Genomic DNA, 14413 nt, shown 5'->3' on the forward strand with positions numbered 1-14413 from the left:
CATGCTGAGCTACTGCCACCACTATTGTACAGTATGTGCCCCCTGTGTAGTGCCTGTTGTATGCAGTACATCCAGTGTGCAGTAGTGTTGTGTCGTTCACGAAGGAATCGTTCAAAAGAATGAATCTGCTGAGTGAACGTACTGAACTGAATCACTTCCAGAACTGATTCGTTCATTTCTCAGTTCAGTTGAGCTCAGCAGCTAGCTTTCAGGCCAGGAGTGGAACTGCCGATTCAGTCCGTGTAAAACATGAATCAATCACGAGTCGCAAAGCAGCCAGAGTACAGGGAGGGACTGCCTACCGTGTGACAAATCACTTGGTGAACGAATCACTAGGTGAACGACGTAACCACAATCCCTGAGTGATTCAAATCATTTCTTCTCAGCAATACACTTTCATAGGGACTGTTTTCTCCAAGCTAACGGCTAATGTAGCCAGGAATCAAGCCGCATGAACACAATCACACACCTCCCCATTGTTTTAACAGACTTAGTTTCCAGATAAACAAACTTAAAATGTTAGGCTGGCCAGTAATGAGACTCACCAGTGCAGGGCAGACACAGCAGCAGCTCAGCCGTGTATCAGTTCAGTGAGTCGGACTACACAGTACACAGTCCGGGCTTGGGATGGGCACCAATTTTCGATTATCGATGATTGATTGTTAAGGCTTTTGATCGATCACAAATAATTTTGATCGATAGTCGCAGTGTTTCCCCTACAATGCCTGGCATAGGTCCGGCGAGCCGCCATGCCAACGAGACCCTTCCACCCAGCGAGCACGGCGGCTCGACGGGCCTACGAGACCCCCGCCGGACCTATGCCAGGCAAAAAAATCAGAAACAGACGGAGGCTCTCATCACTCTCCAAAGCCTCGGTGGCTTCCCTTGAGGCCTCTGAAAACACTACGCCATTGAAAGACGGAGGTTTTGCTGAAAACTGAAGCCTGTAACTCTGGCTGGCAATGTAAACACCCAGGGGTGAACTGCACATGCGCGCCATTCTTCCTCTTTGGCCTGGGGAGGTTGAAGCTCAAAACTGGGGCAGCTGCGCTCTCTTGCGGCGACAGTCTGCACTGCACTCTTTTGTTTTCTCTCTTTTGAAATACTCGCTTATCAATTAATCGATAATTGATCGTTAATTTTTTTGATGATCGAATAATGAATTTTGATCATTTGCCCATCCTCCAGCCAAGCATTGAACAATTCGGTGAACAAATTTTTTGAACGAATCTTTTGAACAAATCTTTTTAATGAACTGATTCTAGTGATTCAGTAACATCTAAAGAACTGCTTTGCCCATCACTAGTGTGCAGTACCTGCAGTATGTAGTACATGCATTAAGCGATACCTGTAGTAGGCAGTACCTGAAGAAGGCAGTACATATAGTATGCAGTACTTAAAGTAGGCAGTGCATGTAGCATGCAGTGCTGGAATTAGGCAGGACATGTAGTATGTAGTACCTGCAACATTTAATACAAGTAGTATGTGGTACCTGCCATGTTTAGTACTGTACAAGTAGCCATAATGGGTTTTTTTTTTGTCCTGGATTCAAACCACTACCACACTTACCCTGCGCTTGTGCAAGTACTGGAATGGACTACTAAGCCTGGGCAGAAAGATCCACCCAATGTAAGCTGCAATACTACATACTACATGTACTACATACTGCAAGTACTACACCCTACATGTACAATATACTACATTTACCATACACTTCATGTGTTACATTCAACAAGTACTATATACATTTACTGCATAATACATGTACTACATACCACTACATGTCCAAAAAGCTCCCACCAAAGAAAGATTCACATGTGCAGAATCTGACTACTCAACTTGGCCACAAATCAATTTGTGTGTGTGTGTGTGTGCGCGCGCGTACGTGCATGCGTGTAAATAAATAAAAGTATATTTTTGAAAATATATAAATAAGTACTTAAAGTATACCCAGAATAAAAAAAAACAAATAAATGTAAACAACTAATATAGTTATTCTTTATATTTTTGTTTCTGTCTATTTTTCACATTCTTATTCTTTTACAGATTTATTCTTTTTTTATGGCACTCCTATGATCCCATTATACAGCAGTTAATTAAATCAAACAATAAATCACAATGTATATCACTATGCACAGTAGGGAACCATGCAGTTTTACCAACAGCAAAACATGCAGCTCCACACTACAATCCAAAACAAAAACAAAGACGTGATAGAGAAGAGGGAAAGGAAGGCATACCTTGTTCTGCCATCATGTGTGCAAGGCCTTGAGAACATTAGAGAGGGAAAAAAGAGAGGAAAGGGAAACATGACAAAGAACAATTGAGAAAAGCACACCGTTTCAATACTTTTTGGTATTGTGATGATATATGTTTTCCCAGGAAGGAAAGCATGACATCAGAACACACTAGTCACACAGAGCGTCATGTGGCTTTCTTCGTAAGAAATACCAACATTTTAGTATCAGTGATAGGCTGTAAAACACATTCAGCCGCCTCTCCATCTTCAACCCAGTTCAGTAAGAGCTCACATTCACTGCCCTGGTGTATGGATTTAACTCTCACAGGTCTTGTAAAATTCACAATATCATTAACTACAAGACCCATAAGCCATCAGGACAATCTCTGGCTTTTCATCGGCTCTGAGGCCAAAGGAAGTAGGGGAGGCATTTCCTTCAATACAAATGTCAAATGTCCAGCGGTGAAAAGTGACTTATTTACACTTCTACAGACTACTTTGTTTTAGGTTTAGTCAGACTTGGGATTAAATTATTTTTTAAACACAAGGACAGATTGCTCTGTGTCTCTTGTTACAGCCACTCTGGGCTGTGCTTTCATTATCAGGGCAGATTTAGTGATTCTGGGGCCTAGGGCCCCAGGCACACTCTGTCTTGCTATATATTCACCCATCTTCTACTCTAACTGGGAATGTTGGTAGGTTATCAGGAACTGTTTTTAATTTATTTATTTATTTATTTATTTATTTATTTATTTATTAAGTAAAACTATTAACAGCCCACAGCAAGTTAAAGTCAAAGTCCCTGCAGTAAGCAGAGGTATAATTAGCACAATGTACTTACATTTACTAAGTCTGTCTGTCTGTCTGAGGTGTAGATTTTAATTATTAGATAATAATGGATAATGAACAATAATGCATCATAGTGGGTGAAAATTTGAATAGGCAACATCACCAGTAACCTTTATTGGTCAGGTAAATGTATGGGTACAGTGTTTTCCTCTGGTGCTTAGTCTTTTGCAAGTTATATGGGGATACAATGAGCTAGAATAGTTACATAATTCAGTATTTTCATATCTAAACATTATAATCTATAACTGTTTGGGCCATTTCAATTGGGGGACTGATGATATTGTTCCCGTGGAGCCTTTATGTAAAATTAACAGGTTGGGTTGGGATCAGATAGTTGCTGTGAGGCCATTTCATTTATCCAAAATGTTTATACTTTGTTGGAATTGTTAGACTTTGAAGACGGTCCCTTGATTATTGAGGATAGCAATGATTTATCATTGTTTAACCAGGCTGAAATTATCCAAATCATATTGCGATGTGCTGTAAAGCTATTTTTCCTTGTTTGACCTTGAAGATGGCCTGTCAGCTTGCAACCTATTAATTTTTTAAGCTACATAATGTTTGAACAAATTTAATTTCAAATATGAAATAAGCATTCTTTTAATAATGATTTTCTGTCCTAGTTCACCTGGTTATACACTCAACAAAAATATAAACGCAACACTTGTTTTTGCTCCCATTTTTCATGAGCTGAACTCAAAGATCTAAAACATTTTCTGTATACACAAAAGACCATTTCTCACAAATATTGTTCACAAATCTGTCTAAATCTGTGTTAGTGAGCACTTCTCCTTTGCCGAGATAATCCATCCCACCTCACAGGTGTGGCATATCAAGATGCTGATTAGACAGCATGATTATTGCACAGGTGGGAGCAAAAACAAAAGTGGTGCGTTTATATTTTTGTTCAGTGCACTTTTCTCAGTGTATTCTTGGTTTTCGTAACACCATCAATCAAACTAATCTAGACTACAGTAGGTGGTGTGGAAATGTAAGAAATTTGTTTTAAATTACAATTGCATCTTTCTTCCTGGTTGCAAACTTTGTTCTTTCTTTCTGACAGCATGGTCATCCTATTAGACTGTGATGAAGCAGTGAAATACCTTTAAGCTGGAACTGTTCACCAGTTGTTTCTAATTGCAGAATCACAATCTATATTTGTATTTCCTTAGCCTGTCTGGAAATATGCAGCTATAGAAATGATTGTTTTGGTGGTCATATATTTTCATAGCTTTCTTTCAAACTCACCTGGCATATTGTTGTTGACCTCTGAAATACAATGAGAGAGAGAAAACAAGCACACAAAGCCAGCATTAGAAACACTCTTATTATTTGCATGTTGACTGTCATGCAAAATATTGCACACTTCATAGTCCATACAGAGGGCTGGCAGTGTGCACAGCCATGTGTATGTCATTTACAATGCAGAACATTTTAGCTGTGAGGTGTTAAAGCAGTAACATTTGGTTTGGAACCATCATTCAGTCCCGACAAATTTCAGAGAGAAATATCCAATGCAAAGTAAAAGGCATCCAGGCTTCACTCCATGTGTAAACTCACTAGTAACTTTTAGTATTTCTGTTATCTTTCATTTCAGACACATAACCTCATCATATCCTCAGGTGCTGTTGCTAAATTATAAATACAGAGAAATAGGCAACATAAAACCCAAAATAAGTTCAACCTTCAAGTTACTGTTAGTAAAGTCCAAGAACTGAAAGAACAAATGTAAAGATTTAAATCCCACATTCCAGCAGCTAAAATAAAGATGTTTATCACACTGATGATTTTGCTATTGTCAGAGCCCTGTGGTGAAAAAGTGTCAAGTTAATAAAAGCAGTGAAGCTGACATAAAAATCCAGGATTCCAATGGAAACAATGAACATCCAAAGCAAAACTTTATAAGCTTTTATTATAAATTAAAATGACAGTCAATTGAAAACTTTGACCTGAAGGTAGCAAGGGTCCAAAAAAATACTCTCTGAATAGTGTCCGTTTCTAAGCAAGAGACAGCACTGGTGATCGTACAAATTTTGAAAAAGGGAAAAACACCAGCACTCTCAAATGTCCTTTTAGTAAGTTTAATCAACCAGCTTGGATGGCAGTACCAGTACACAACAGACATTTTGACAGAAAGTCTTCTTCAGTGTGTAACTATGGTAACGGAAATGGTGTTTAAGTACACTCGAAGCAATCAGAGCAGGTGTGTGAAAAAAACACTTAACACTTCCCCAATAAAATGTAGTACCAACTCACAGGCACAGAAAAAAACAAAAAACAATCTTAAGAAAGTATGTCACAGCTAATAGCAGTAGATGCACCGAAAACAGATGTACATATGCACAATATACACTGTTCATACAAAAAGGCACTGTGAACAACAGTAGGGGGCAGAGTAAGTCCCAAAATCTCAATTAACAATCAGATCATAAATGCACAGGAAAAGAATTGCATAAAGTCATTGAGTAACTGTCCCTCAATTACCAATCAGATCACAAGTGCACATACAGAAAGGCACAGCAAACAGCAAAGGTATATGCATAAGGGTACAGAGTAAGTACCAAATTCTCAATTAACAATCAGATCATAAGTGCAGAGGAAAAGACTTGCAAAAAGTCACTGAGTAACTGTCCCTCAATTAACAATCAGATCACAAGTGTACATAAAGAAAGACACAGTAAACAGTAAAAAATATGTGTATAAGGGGGCAGAGTACCTTTGCTGTTTGCTTCTCAGGTAACAGTCATCTGATTATTAGATCTCTCACAGAGGTCCCTATTGTCTTTGGTGCGTTTATTATTATTATTATTATTATTATTATTATGCCGAGGACCCTATTATTTCTGGTACGTTTATTATTATTATTATTATTATTATTATTATTAGGGACAGAGCCCGTAGGCAGAGGGCTCTCGCCCTATTGTTATTGCTGCATTTATTAGGGACAGAGCCCGTAGGCAGAGGACTCCTCTTGCCAAAGGCGAGGACCCTATTGTTATTGCTGCACTCTTTATTCTTCCCCCGTTATTCTTCCCCCGTTAAAGGGGGTTTTTGGGGAGTTTTTCCTTATCCGCTGCGAGGGTCCTAAAACAGAGGGATGTCGTATGCTGTAAAGCCCTGTGAGGCAAATTGTGATTTGTGATATTGGGCTTTATAAATAAAATTAATTGATTGATTGATTGATTGATTGATATCTTCAGCAGTTTGGTTTTCAGAAGCCATCAAAGTTCCAATTCCAAATCATGTTGTCTGCCTTTCCCTAGGTAAATTTATAAGGAACAACACTGAATGTTTGTGGGTATTTCTCATCATCACACACACCTGACATTACACACATTGACCAAACAGAACAACTCATGTGGCTCATTCCTACAACTTCCTAAATAAATGCCTGATAGCAAAAATACAAGATACAAGGTCAAACTCTTTTGCCTCATTTAGAATTTGAATCAAATCTGTAGCTAAAACTATGCTGCAGCAGTACACAATCATATGCATGTTTGCCTGCTCAGTTTTTCCACTAAAATTAACTAATATATATTCGTGTCTGCCTGCTGTTACTTTTGTCCTCACAGCAGCCAGTACACAGCAATCAAGCTTTCACTAGATCACGATATCAAATGAATATGGATGTGTCGTTTGATCATCACCCATGTCAAAGTTTCTGTCTACAACTTTCAAAATATACGCTCACACCACCTTCATAAGAACCCTTTACTTTTTTAAAAATGAACTTGATAATGACCGAATTCATTTGTTGTACACCCAAGCTCTTCAACAGGTCAAGAGGTTTTAAATTACTTTAAAAATTACCTTAAAAGTATTTCCATTTATTTTCATCAATATTATTTATAATAATAATGATGATAATAAACATCATTATTATTATTATTATTATTAGGGCGCGAGAACCTAGCGGTGTGAGGACCCTATTGAAATGCAAGGATTTTTTATTATCATTATTATTATTAGGGCCCGAGCACCTAGCGGTGTGAGGGCCCTATTGAAATGCATCAATTTTGGCCAAACTTCACAGGATTGATGACAGTCCCGCCCTGAACACATCTACATGCCAATAATCTGAGATAAACATAGCGCCCCCTACTGGCAATGGGAAATGTCATGTTTTAGATTTTAATGTACATCTCCTACAGTCTTGACCAGATCCACTTCAAACTTGGTGAAAAAAGTCATAAGACGTTGATGATGCTTTATTGTGGAAACTGTGAGTTTTCGTCAAAGGGCGTGGCCACGGCCTGGCGGCGAACTTTGATGTTTCGCCGTGATGATAAACATTGCTGTAACTTGACTCCACTTGGGAATATCTTGCCAAAACTTCACACATATGATGACAGTCCAGCCCTGAACACATCTACAGAGGAATTTTGAATCACCACCATAGCGCCACCTTCTGGCAACAGAAAGCTACTTTATACATTCTTTGATGTCCTGCTTCTAGCAGGTTAATCAGACCCACCTCAAACTTGCTGGTCTAAATCCTTAGACCTTGATGATGCTTAAAAATGAAGCTTTTTAGTTTTCATCAAACGCTGTCACCGTGGCGCCACCTTGTTCGCCATCAAACACGATGTTGTTTTGAAGGGACAAGGGATGCTTGAAAACTCACCAAATGTGGCATACACATCACAGGTCACAAGTCCTGTTGTCTGATGTGATTTTTGTGCTTTGATGCACCAAGATGGCTCAACAGCGCCCCCTAGAATATTTCAATTAAGCAGCCCCCAAAGCTGCTTTGACCTGCATGTATGAAACTTGGTAGGCACCTGTAACACTCTATTACGTACAAAAAAGTCTCTTGGAGTGATGCTCCAAACCCAACAGGAAGTCCGCCGTTTTGAATTTACTTGTGCCACTTTTGTGCGTTTTTGCCCATTTCCAGGGCTTGTAAATTAACGAACTTGTCCTACAGATTTAATCAGATTGGCTCCAAACTTGGTGTATGTAAGCGTGACTACGTTGTGACCAAAAGTTATCGCAGGATTTGCCCAATGTTGAATGGCACGCCCGCTGCTGAGCGTTGAATCTTGAGGTCAAACCATGAAAAACGAAATTGCTGTAGCTTTGGCATAAATGGTCCAATCTACACCAAACTTCACATGATTCATATTAGTCCCGCCCTCAACACATTTTCATTACCATATTGCCTGATAATCATAGCGCCACCTAGTGTCGAAAGGATGTACTTCTTATCAGACACTTATCTTTGGTTTCACCTGAAATTTCAATGCTGTGGTCTATATTTGATGTTCACAAACATGACACATCATTAGTGTCTACGTGTGCTGCAGAGGGTTTAATTTTGATGTCTCGCCATGAAACAGGAAATTGCTATAAATTTGGAGTAAATGGTCCGTTGTCCACCAAACTTGACATGATTCATATTTGTCCCACCCTGAACACATTTATATGACAATATTCCGTGATAGTCATAGTGCCACCTAGTGGTGAAAGGAAGTACTTCTTACCAGACACTTATCTTTGGATTCACCTGAAATTTCAGTGCTGTGGGTTATATTTGATGTGCACAAACGTGACATATCATTACTGTCTACGCGTGCTGCAGAGGGTTTACTTTTGATGTCTGGCCATGAAACGGGAAATTGCTATAAATTTGGAGTAAATGGTCCGTTGTGCACCAAACTTCACGATTCATATTAGTCCCGCCCTGAACACATTTTCATTACCATATTGCCTGATAGACCCACCTAGTGGCAACAGGAAGTAGGTCTCATCAAACACTTATCTTTCGATTTATCTGAAAGTTACATGCTGTGGTGTATATTTGATGTACAAAAACATGATGTATAATTTGTGCTCTCTCCAACTCCCTCTAGTAGAAAGAGGAAGTGACACAAAATGTGAAATATGTCATTCCAGCACTGTATCAAGGATATGCGGAGTCACTCCTGCATGCGATATCTAACTTTGACAGAAATGAACTGACGCGTCAGAAGGCGTCCTGCCGAGTTGCGTGAAGGTGCGAGGGCCCGTTCATCGCTGCTTGCAGCTTTAATTATTATTATTATTCTTACGAACATTAAATCCCCAATTTCGCCCCTTTCTCAAATTCAAAAATTCACCAAAGTTGGCACACGCGTTTGGTCTAGCGAAAAATTTGATATTTTGGCAGTGTTGTATGTGGATGGAGTCAAATGGCGACATAGCGCCCCCTCCTCTTGGACCAATTACGTAAACCCAACAGGAAGTCAGCCATTTTGATTTGAATTTTTGACATGTTTGAACGAACTCCTCCTAGGGATTTCGTCCGATCGACTTCAAATTGGCTACAGATCATCCTGAGAACATGCTGATCGAAAGTTATTAAAAGCTATACTCTGTGTCAAGCGGCGTGGCCACTAGGGCATGACAAATTTTGACGACTTTTCGTTTTCTTGCCATCGAATTTCGAACATCTCTCTCGCCCACATACTTGATCTCAGCAGCTTCAAACTTGCTGGACATGATGATGGCTCCGCCCCGAATGCCCGATATGTTAATACCCCACCTTACTCATAGCTCCCCTCGGTGGTAACAGGAAATGATCAGTTTTTACTTTAACAAGTACTAATGCCACAAATTTGACTGCATCAACTTCATTCCACTTCTAATGCATGCAGAACAAGTTGGTGAAACTACCTTATGAACGCTGTGAAGCTACGTCTAATGGTGTCCATGTGGCAGCGTGGCAACTATCGATCCCTTGCCACTAAATACGTTTGGCTTTTTGATGGCTTCAACGACCTCATCTCCTCATGAAAATTGATACACAGGTCAAGAATGGCGAGCTCTTACATCTGATAGGGGCGTGGCCCATGGGGGGACAAAATGCCTCTATAGCGCCCCTTTGAAATTTTCAAAAACACCTCCCCATAGGGGTTTTTTTTGGAGTTGGAACATGAAAATAGGTACACATGTGTATGTTGTCCAGACACACATAAAAGTCTCTAGCACCAATGGTCTACTCCAAACCGTAAATTGGCCATTTTGATTTTGACTTGTCATTTTGGTGTGATTTCCACATGTTGTATTTTAAAAAAAAACTAGTCCTAGGGATTTCATCCTATCGACTTCAGATTTTTACAGATCACCCTGAGACCATGCTGATGAAAAGTTATTAAAAGCTTTTCTCTATGTCAAGGGGCGTGGCCTCCATAGCACCACCATATTTGATGAATCGCCATGCATATTGAAGCAGCTCTCTCTCCCACATACTTCATCCAAACTGCTTCAAAATTTCTGTACATGATAAGAGCCCCATTCTCAATGCCTCCATATGCTCGTAGGCAATCTTGCTCATGCCACCCCCTTGTGGAAACAGGAAATGTCCTATTATACATTGACATTATCCGATTTGCTCGAAACTTCACATGTGTGATGAGGGTCCGCCCCTGGACACACCTGCACACATTAATTACACTCCCAGTGCCCCTGGTGGATAAACAAAACATTGCATTTTTTCGCTCCTGCCAGGTTTTTTCTCCCTTCTCGCTTTGCGCCACAGCCCCCACGTGCCTCAGGCCCCCGCGGTTGCATGGGGGAGCGAGGGCCCGATTGCTGTGAGGGTCCAAAGGACAGAGGGATGTCGTATGCTGTAAAGCCCTCTGAGGTAAATTGTTATTCTTGATATTGGGCTTTATAAATAAAATGGATTGACTGATTGATTGATTGATTGAGTGATAATACTACTATCTTTTATAACAATAAGTCAATTTCCATAATTTCCAGATGTTATTCCCTTGTCCCGCCATACCTACATTTAATAACTAGTAGGAGCAAGTAAGAATTTTATAGGTACTAATTCTCAGACAGCATTACAATGTAAGATAAAAGTACTTACCCAGTAAGTGTTGGGTAATAACACTGTAAGTCACAGGTTGTAATATAGTGTTAATATTAGGTAGTAAGTCTTACCAAAAAACTCAATTGATTTTAAATGCTCAGTAAATGAAGTTTATGGTCTTCTCAAAAGCTCGCTCACAGTTGCTTGTTGATTTTAGCATCTTCACTGATGATGGTAAATCCATTGAAAGAGTGTCCTCATACAAGTACATGGGTATATGGATAGATGACAAACTTTCATTTAATGTACATATTGCTACTCTGGTTAGGAAGCTTAAAGTGAAGACTGGCTTTTATTTTAGACATAAGTTATGTTTTAGTTTCAGTGCTAAGGAAAAACTTGTGGAAGCTACTTTCTGTCTGTGATTGATTATGGTGGTGTATCGTATATGCATGCAACCTCCTCCATTTTACGTAGCCTTGATTCAGTGTATCATGCATCTCTATGTTTGATTGCAAATGCAAAGTCACTTACTCATCACTGCATTCTTTATGATTTGGTGGGTTGGACATCATTGATTATTCGCAGACAGCAGCACCGGTATATTTTTATCTATAAAGCAATAGTGGGCAAACTTCCGGCCTACCAGTGCACCCTGCTGTGTGTAAGCTCTGGTAGTTACCAGCTCCAGGTGGTTGCTTTTTAATGTACCAAAGACAAGGAAATCATCATCACATCTGGTGTCACTGCTATCATGCGAGGATCCGATCGATCCTTAGTACCTTGCTATCACGACACATGCAGGATGACCTTCTGAATGTCTGTACCAACTGTATGGTGCGTACTGTTGACACCGATGTTGTTGTGATCCTCATTGGCAAGTTCCATCAGATGGTCACCCTGTGCCAAGATGTGAACATTTGGGTTGCTTTCGGTACAGGCAAGAACTTTACATATCATCACATCAATGCCATCTGCGAAAACCTGGGTAGCGAGAAGTCTCTAGCCCTCCCCATCTTCCACAGCTCGATGGGATGTGATACCACGTCTGCATTCTTAGGAAGAGGCAAGAAGTCAGCATGGGAGGCATGGAACTGCTATCCTGATGTAACACATGCTTTTACATTCATGGCACTCCATCACTTTACAGAAATACAAGTTGATGCTCAACATTTCAAATTTCTGGAACGCATGTGCATGAGTTGGCTGAACATAAACACAGATGTTTGTTGTTTAAGGAAAAAAATGTCAGTCAACGGTGTTGTACCGACGTAGTGTGTTTATTTTGAAGGAGACTATGCAAACCGTACATTTCCTGTGAAAATGGAGGAGAATGCATGTAACAGACTGAAATTGATATGGTGTCCCAGAAAGCCAACAACCAACACAGCCAGGGTACCTTGCACGTCATATGTCGACGTGTAAAGTCCATAACCAAAAGTCAATATGTGAGAAGGTTGGAGTGAGAATGTGTCGGTCTGATTGTTCAGGAATCTATCCCCATATCTTTAGATCTCTTCCTTGACCTGACTAAGCGGTCTGAGTTTTGCTTTAAACAAGCATCTGTTATTGATCTATGGGCAAAGGTTTTAGTCAGCACACACACATCCTCACAAAAAAATTATGTAAGATGTCACAGTGATTTTATCCAGATCTGCAGCTGCAGCCTCAGAAACTCTACAATCAGTGTAGTCAGAGTAGGCCTGTAAACTCCAGCTTTGTCCCACTGGCAGTGGCAATCATTCATGTGCCTGGCAAAGAATTATCTTTTTGTAGTCAGGTTTTTGGGTAGTTGCCTTCGCCAAAGATAACTTGATGTTGTCGGTGAAGATTCTCAGTCATCCAGGTCATGGTAAAGCCTAAGTGCTATATCATAGGCAACATAACTTGATTTGGTAAGCTAATGTGTCATGTAAAGCCAGGGTCTTGCATGCAACTAAACATCCTTTGTATGAACCCAGTGTCAGTGTGAGACATGCTCTTATGTTTCTTCGTATGCTATGCTTATGCGTTTAGTTTGATTTTATTCTATCCTGGTTGTATGTTTTACTTGTTTGTATTTTGGAATTTATGCCTGTGTTTTATTAGTATTCATATTTAGTCATATTTGGATTTTGTGAAAATACTTTTTCTAGTTTTATATTATTGCATTGTTTTATGGGTTTATTTTTATAATGCATGCTTATTCATGGGTACCAGTGACGTCACGTCGACGAGACCGCCGCCGTATTTGTGTCCGATTTGACCGTACCCCTCAGTTTCGCTATGGCAGTACTCACCTCACACTTAAACAAGACAGAGAGACAACGATATTTGTTAAAAATTTCCATTATTGGTTGCGACCCATATTTAGTACCCTCAACAGTATTTTGTCCGCTAACCTCTGCAACACGCTGTGTGTGTGTGTCCGTCCGTCTGTCCACCAGCCACTTCATTAGGTCCACCCGTGCAATCTCATCCAACAGCTCTGTCATACATTCTACTTTATGAAGCTTTTTACATTTTCAGTTTTTGTTGACATTGTCAGAAAGGTGATAATTAAACTTTATGTTTATTATTAAGGTTGTACTGGGTGGTGCTGGCGTACTGGAGTGTAATATATTAAAGTGTTCCTAATATTTTGTCCCCCTCAATATATGTTAATGGATTGGGCAAAATTATGAGAACACCGCACAATATAATACACTCCAGTACACCAGCACCATCCACTATGACCTCTATAATAAACATAATGTATAATTATCACCTTTTTGACAATGTCAACAAAAACCCAAAATGTATAAGCTTCATAAAAATAGCATTTATGGCATAACCATTGGATTGGATTGCATTAGACCGCACAAGTGTTACCTAATGAATTGGCCGGTGAGTGTGTATTATATTTAAGGACCCACACCACGACAAGAGCAGGTATGAATAATAGTTAATTAATGACTGACATCAGCTCAAACCACAAGCTTTTGAGTGTACCGTAATCAGATAAAGCTAGCTAAAGTTAGCATAAGACAATGTGAATCTCCATTGAGGTAGCTAACATCACATTAGGTAACGTAGTGTCGAGCTGTGAGCGTTAATCACATGGCATCTGAAGTTAATCATGTTTCGCGTGTTTTGTAAGGGGTTTTCAAAGACTAAAATAAAAATTAGATAGAGTTGAGGACTTACTGGACACGAAGTGTTGACTGCACAACCTGGAGTTAACGTTAGCTGTTAGCTTCCAGTGGTCTCTTCTTATCGCAGCCAACCATTTATTCCACCAGTTTACATCCTTTGGGATGGAATAAAACTGCAGTCCGGGGTTTCTTTGTCGACTGGTATCACAGCCAACAGCACAACATATTCCTGGCATCCTTCAAGTAACATACATTTTCAGTCTCTCGCTGATTTTCCTCCTACTCTACTTGTTTTGGTAACGTGACAACGCTGTGACCTGTGACCTGACTGCTGTGAGCGGACACAAATATGGCAGCGTGAAAACACTGTAACGTCATGTGGTCTTGATGAATAGACTGAGAATGAGATAA

At 39.8% G+C, this 14413-nt stretch overlaps 1 protein-coding gene across 17 annotated transcripts in view; it reads right to left on the reverse strand.

Moving 5' to 3' along the window:
• Positions 1–14413, reverse strand: part of nrxn3a (neurexin 3a) — a 651034-nt gene that overhangs the window by 537692 nt on the left and 98929 nt on the right. For all 17 annotated transcript variants that reach the window (XR_013493311.1, XR_013493310.1, XR_013493309.1 and 14 more), the window contains 2 exons: positions 4337–4357; positions 2241–2267 (listed from right to left, as the gene is read on the reverse strand). Coding sequence is in view for 12 of the 17 variants with exons in the window: in XM_078174850.1 (XP_078030976.1) it covers positions 2241–2267; positions 4337–4357 (48 nt within the window). In the remaining 5 variants the exon portion in view is untranslated. The remainder of the gene's footprint in view (positions 1–2240; positions 2268–4336; positions 4358–14413) is intronic.

The sequence above is a fragment of the Epinephelus lanceolatus genome, chromosome 15, assembly GCF_041903045.1.
Source record: "Epinephelus lanceolatus isolate andai-2023 chromosome 15, ASM4190304v1, whole genome shotgun sequence".
In the NCBI taxonomy this organism is placed as follows: domain Eukaryota; kingdom Metazoa; phylum Chordata; class Actinopteri; order Perciformes; family Serranidae; genus Epinephelus; species Epinephelus lanceolatus.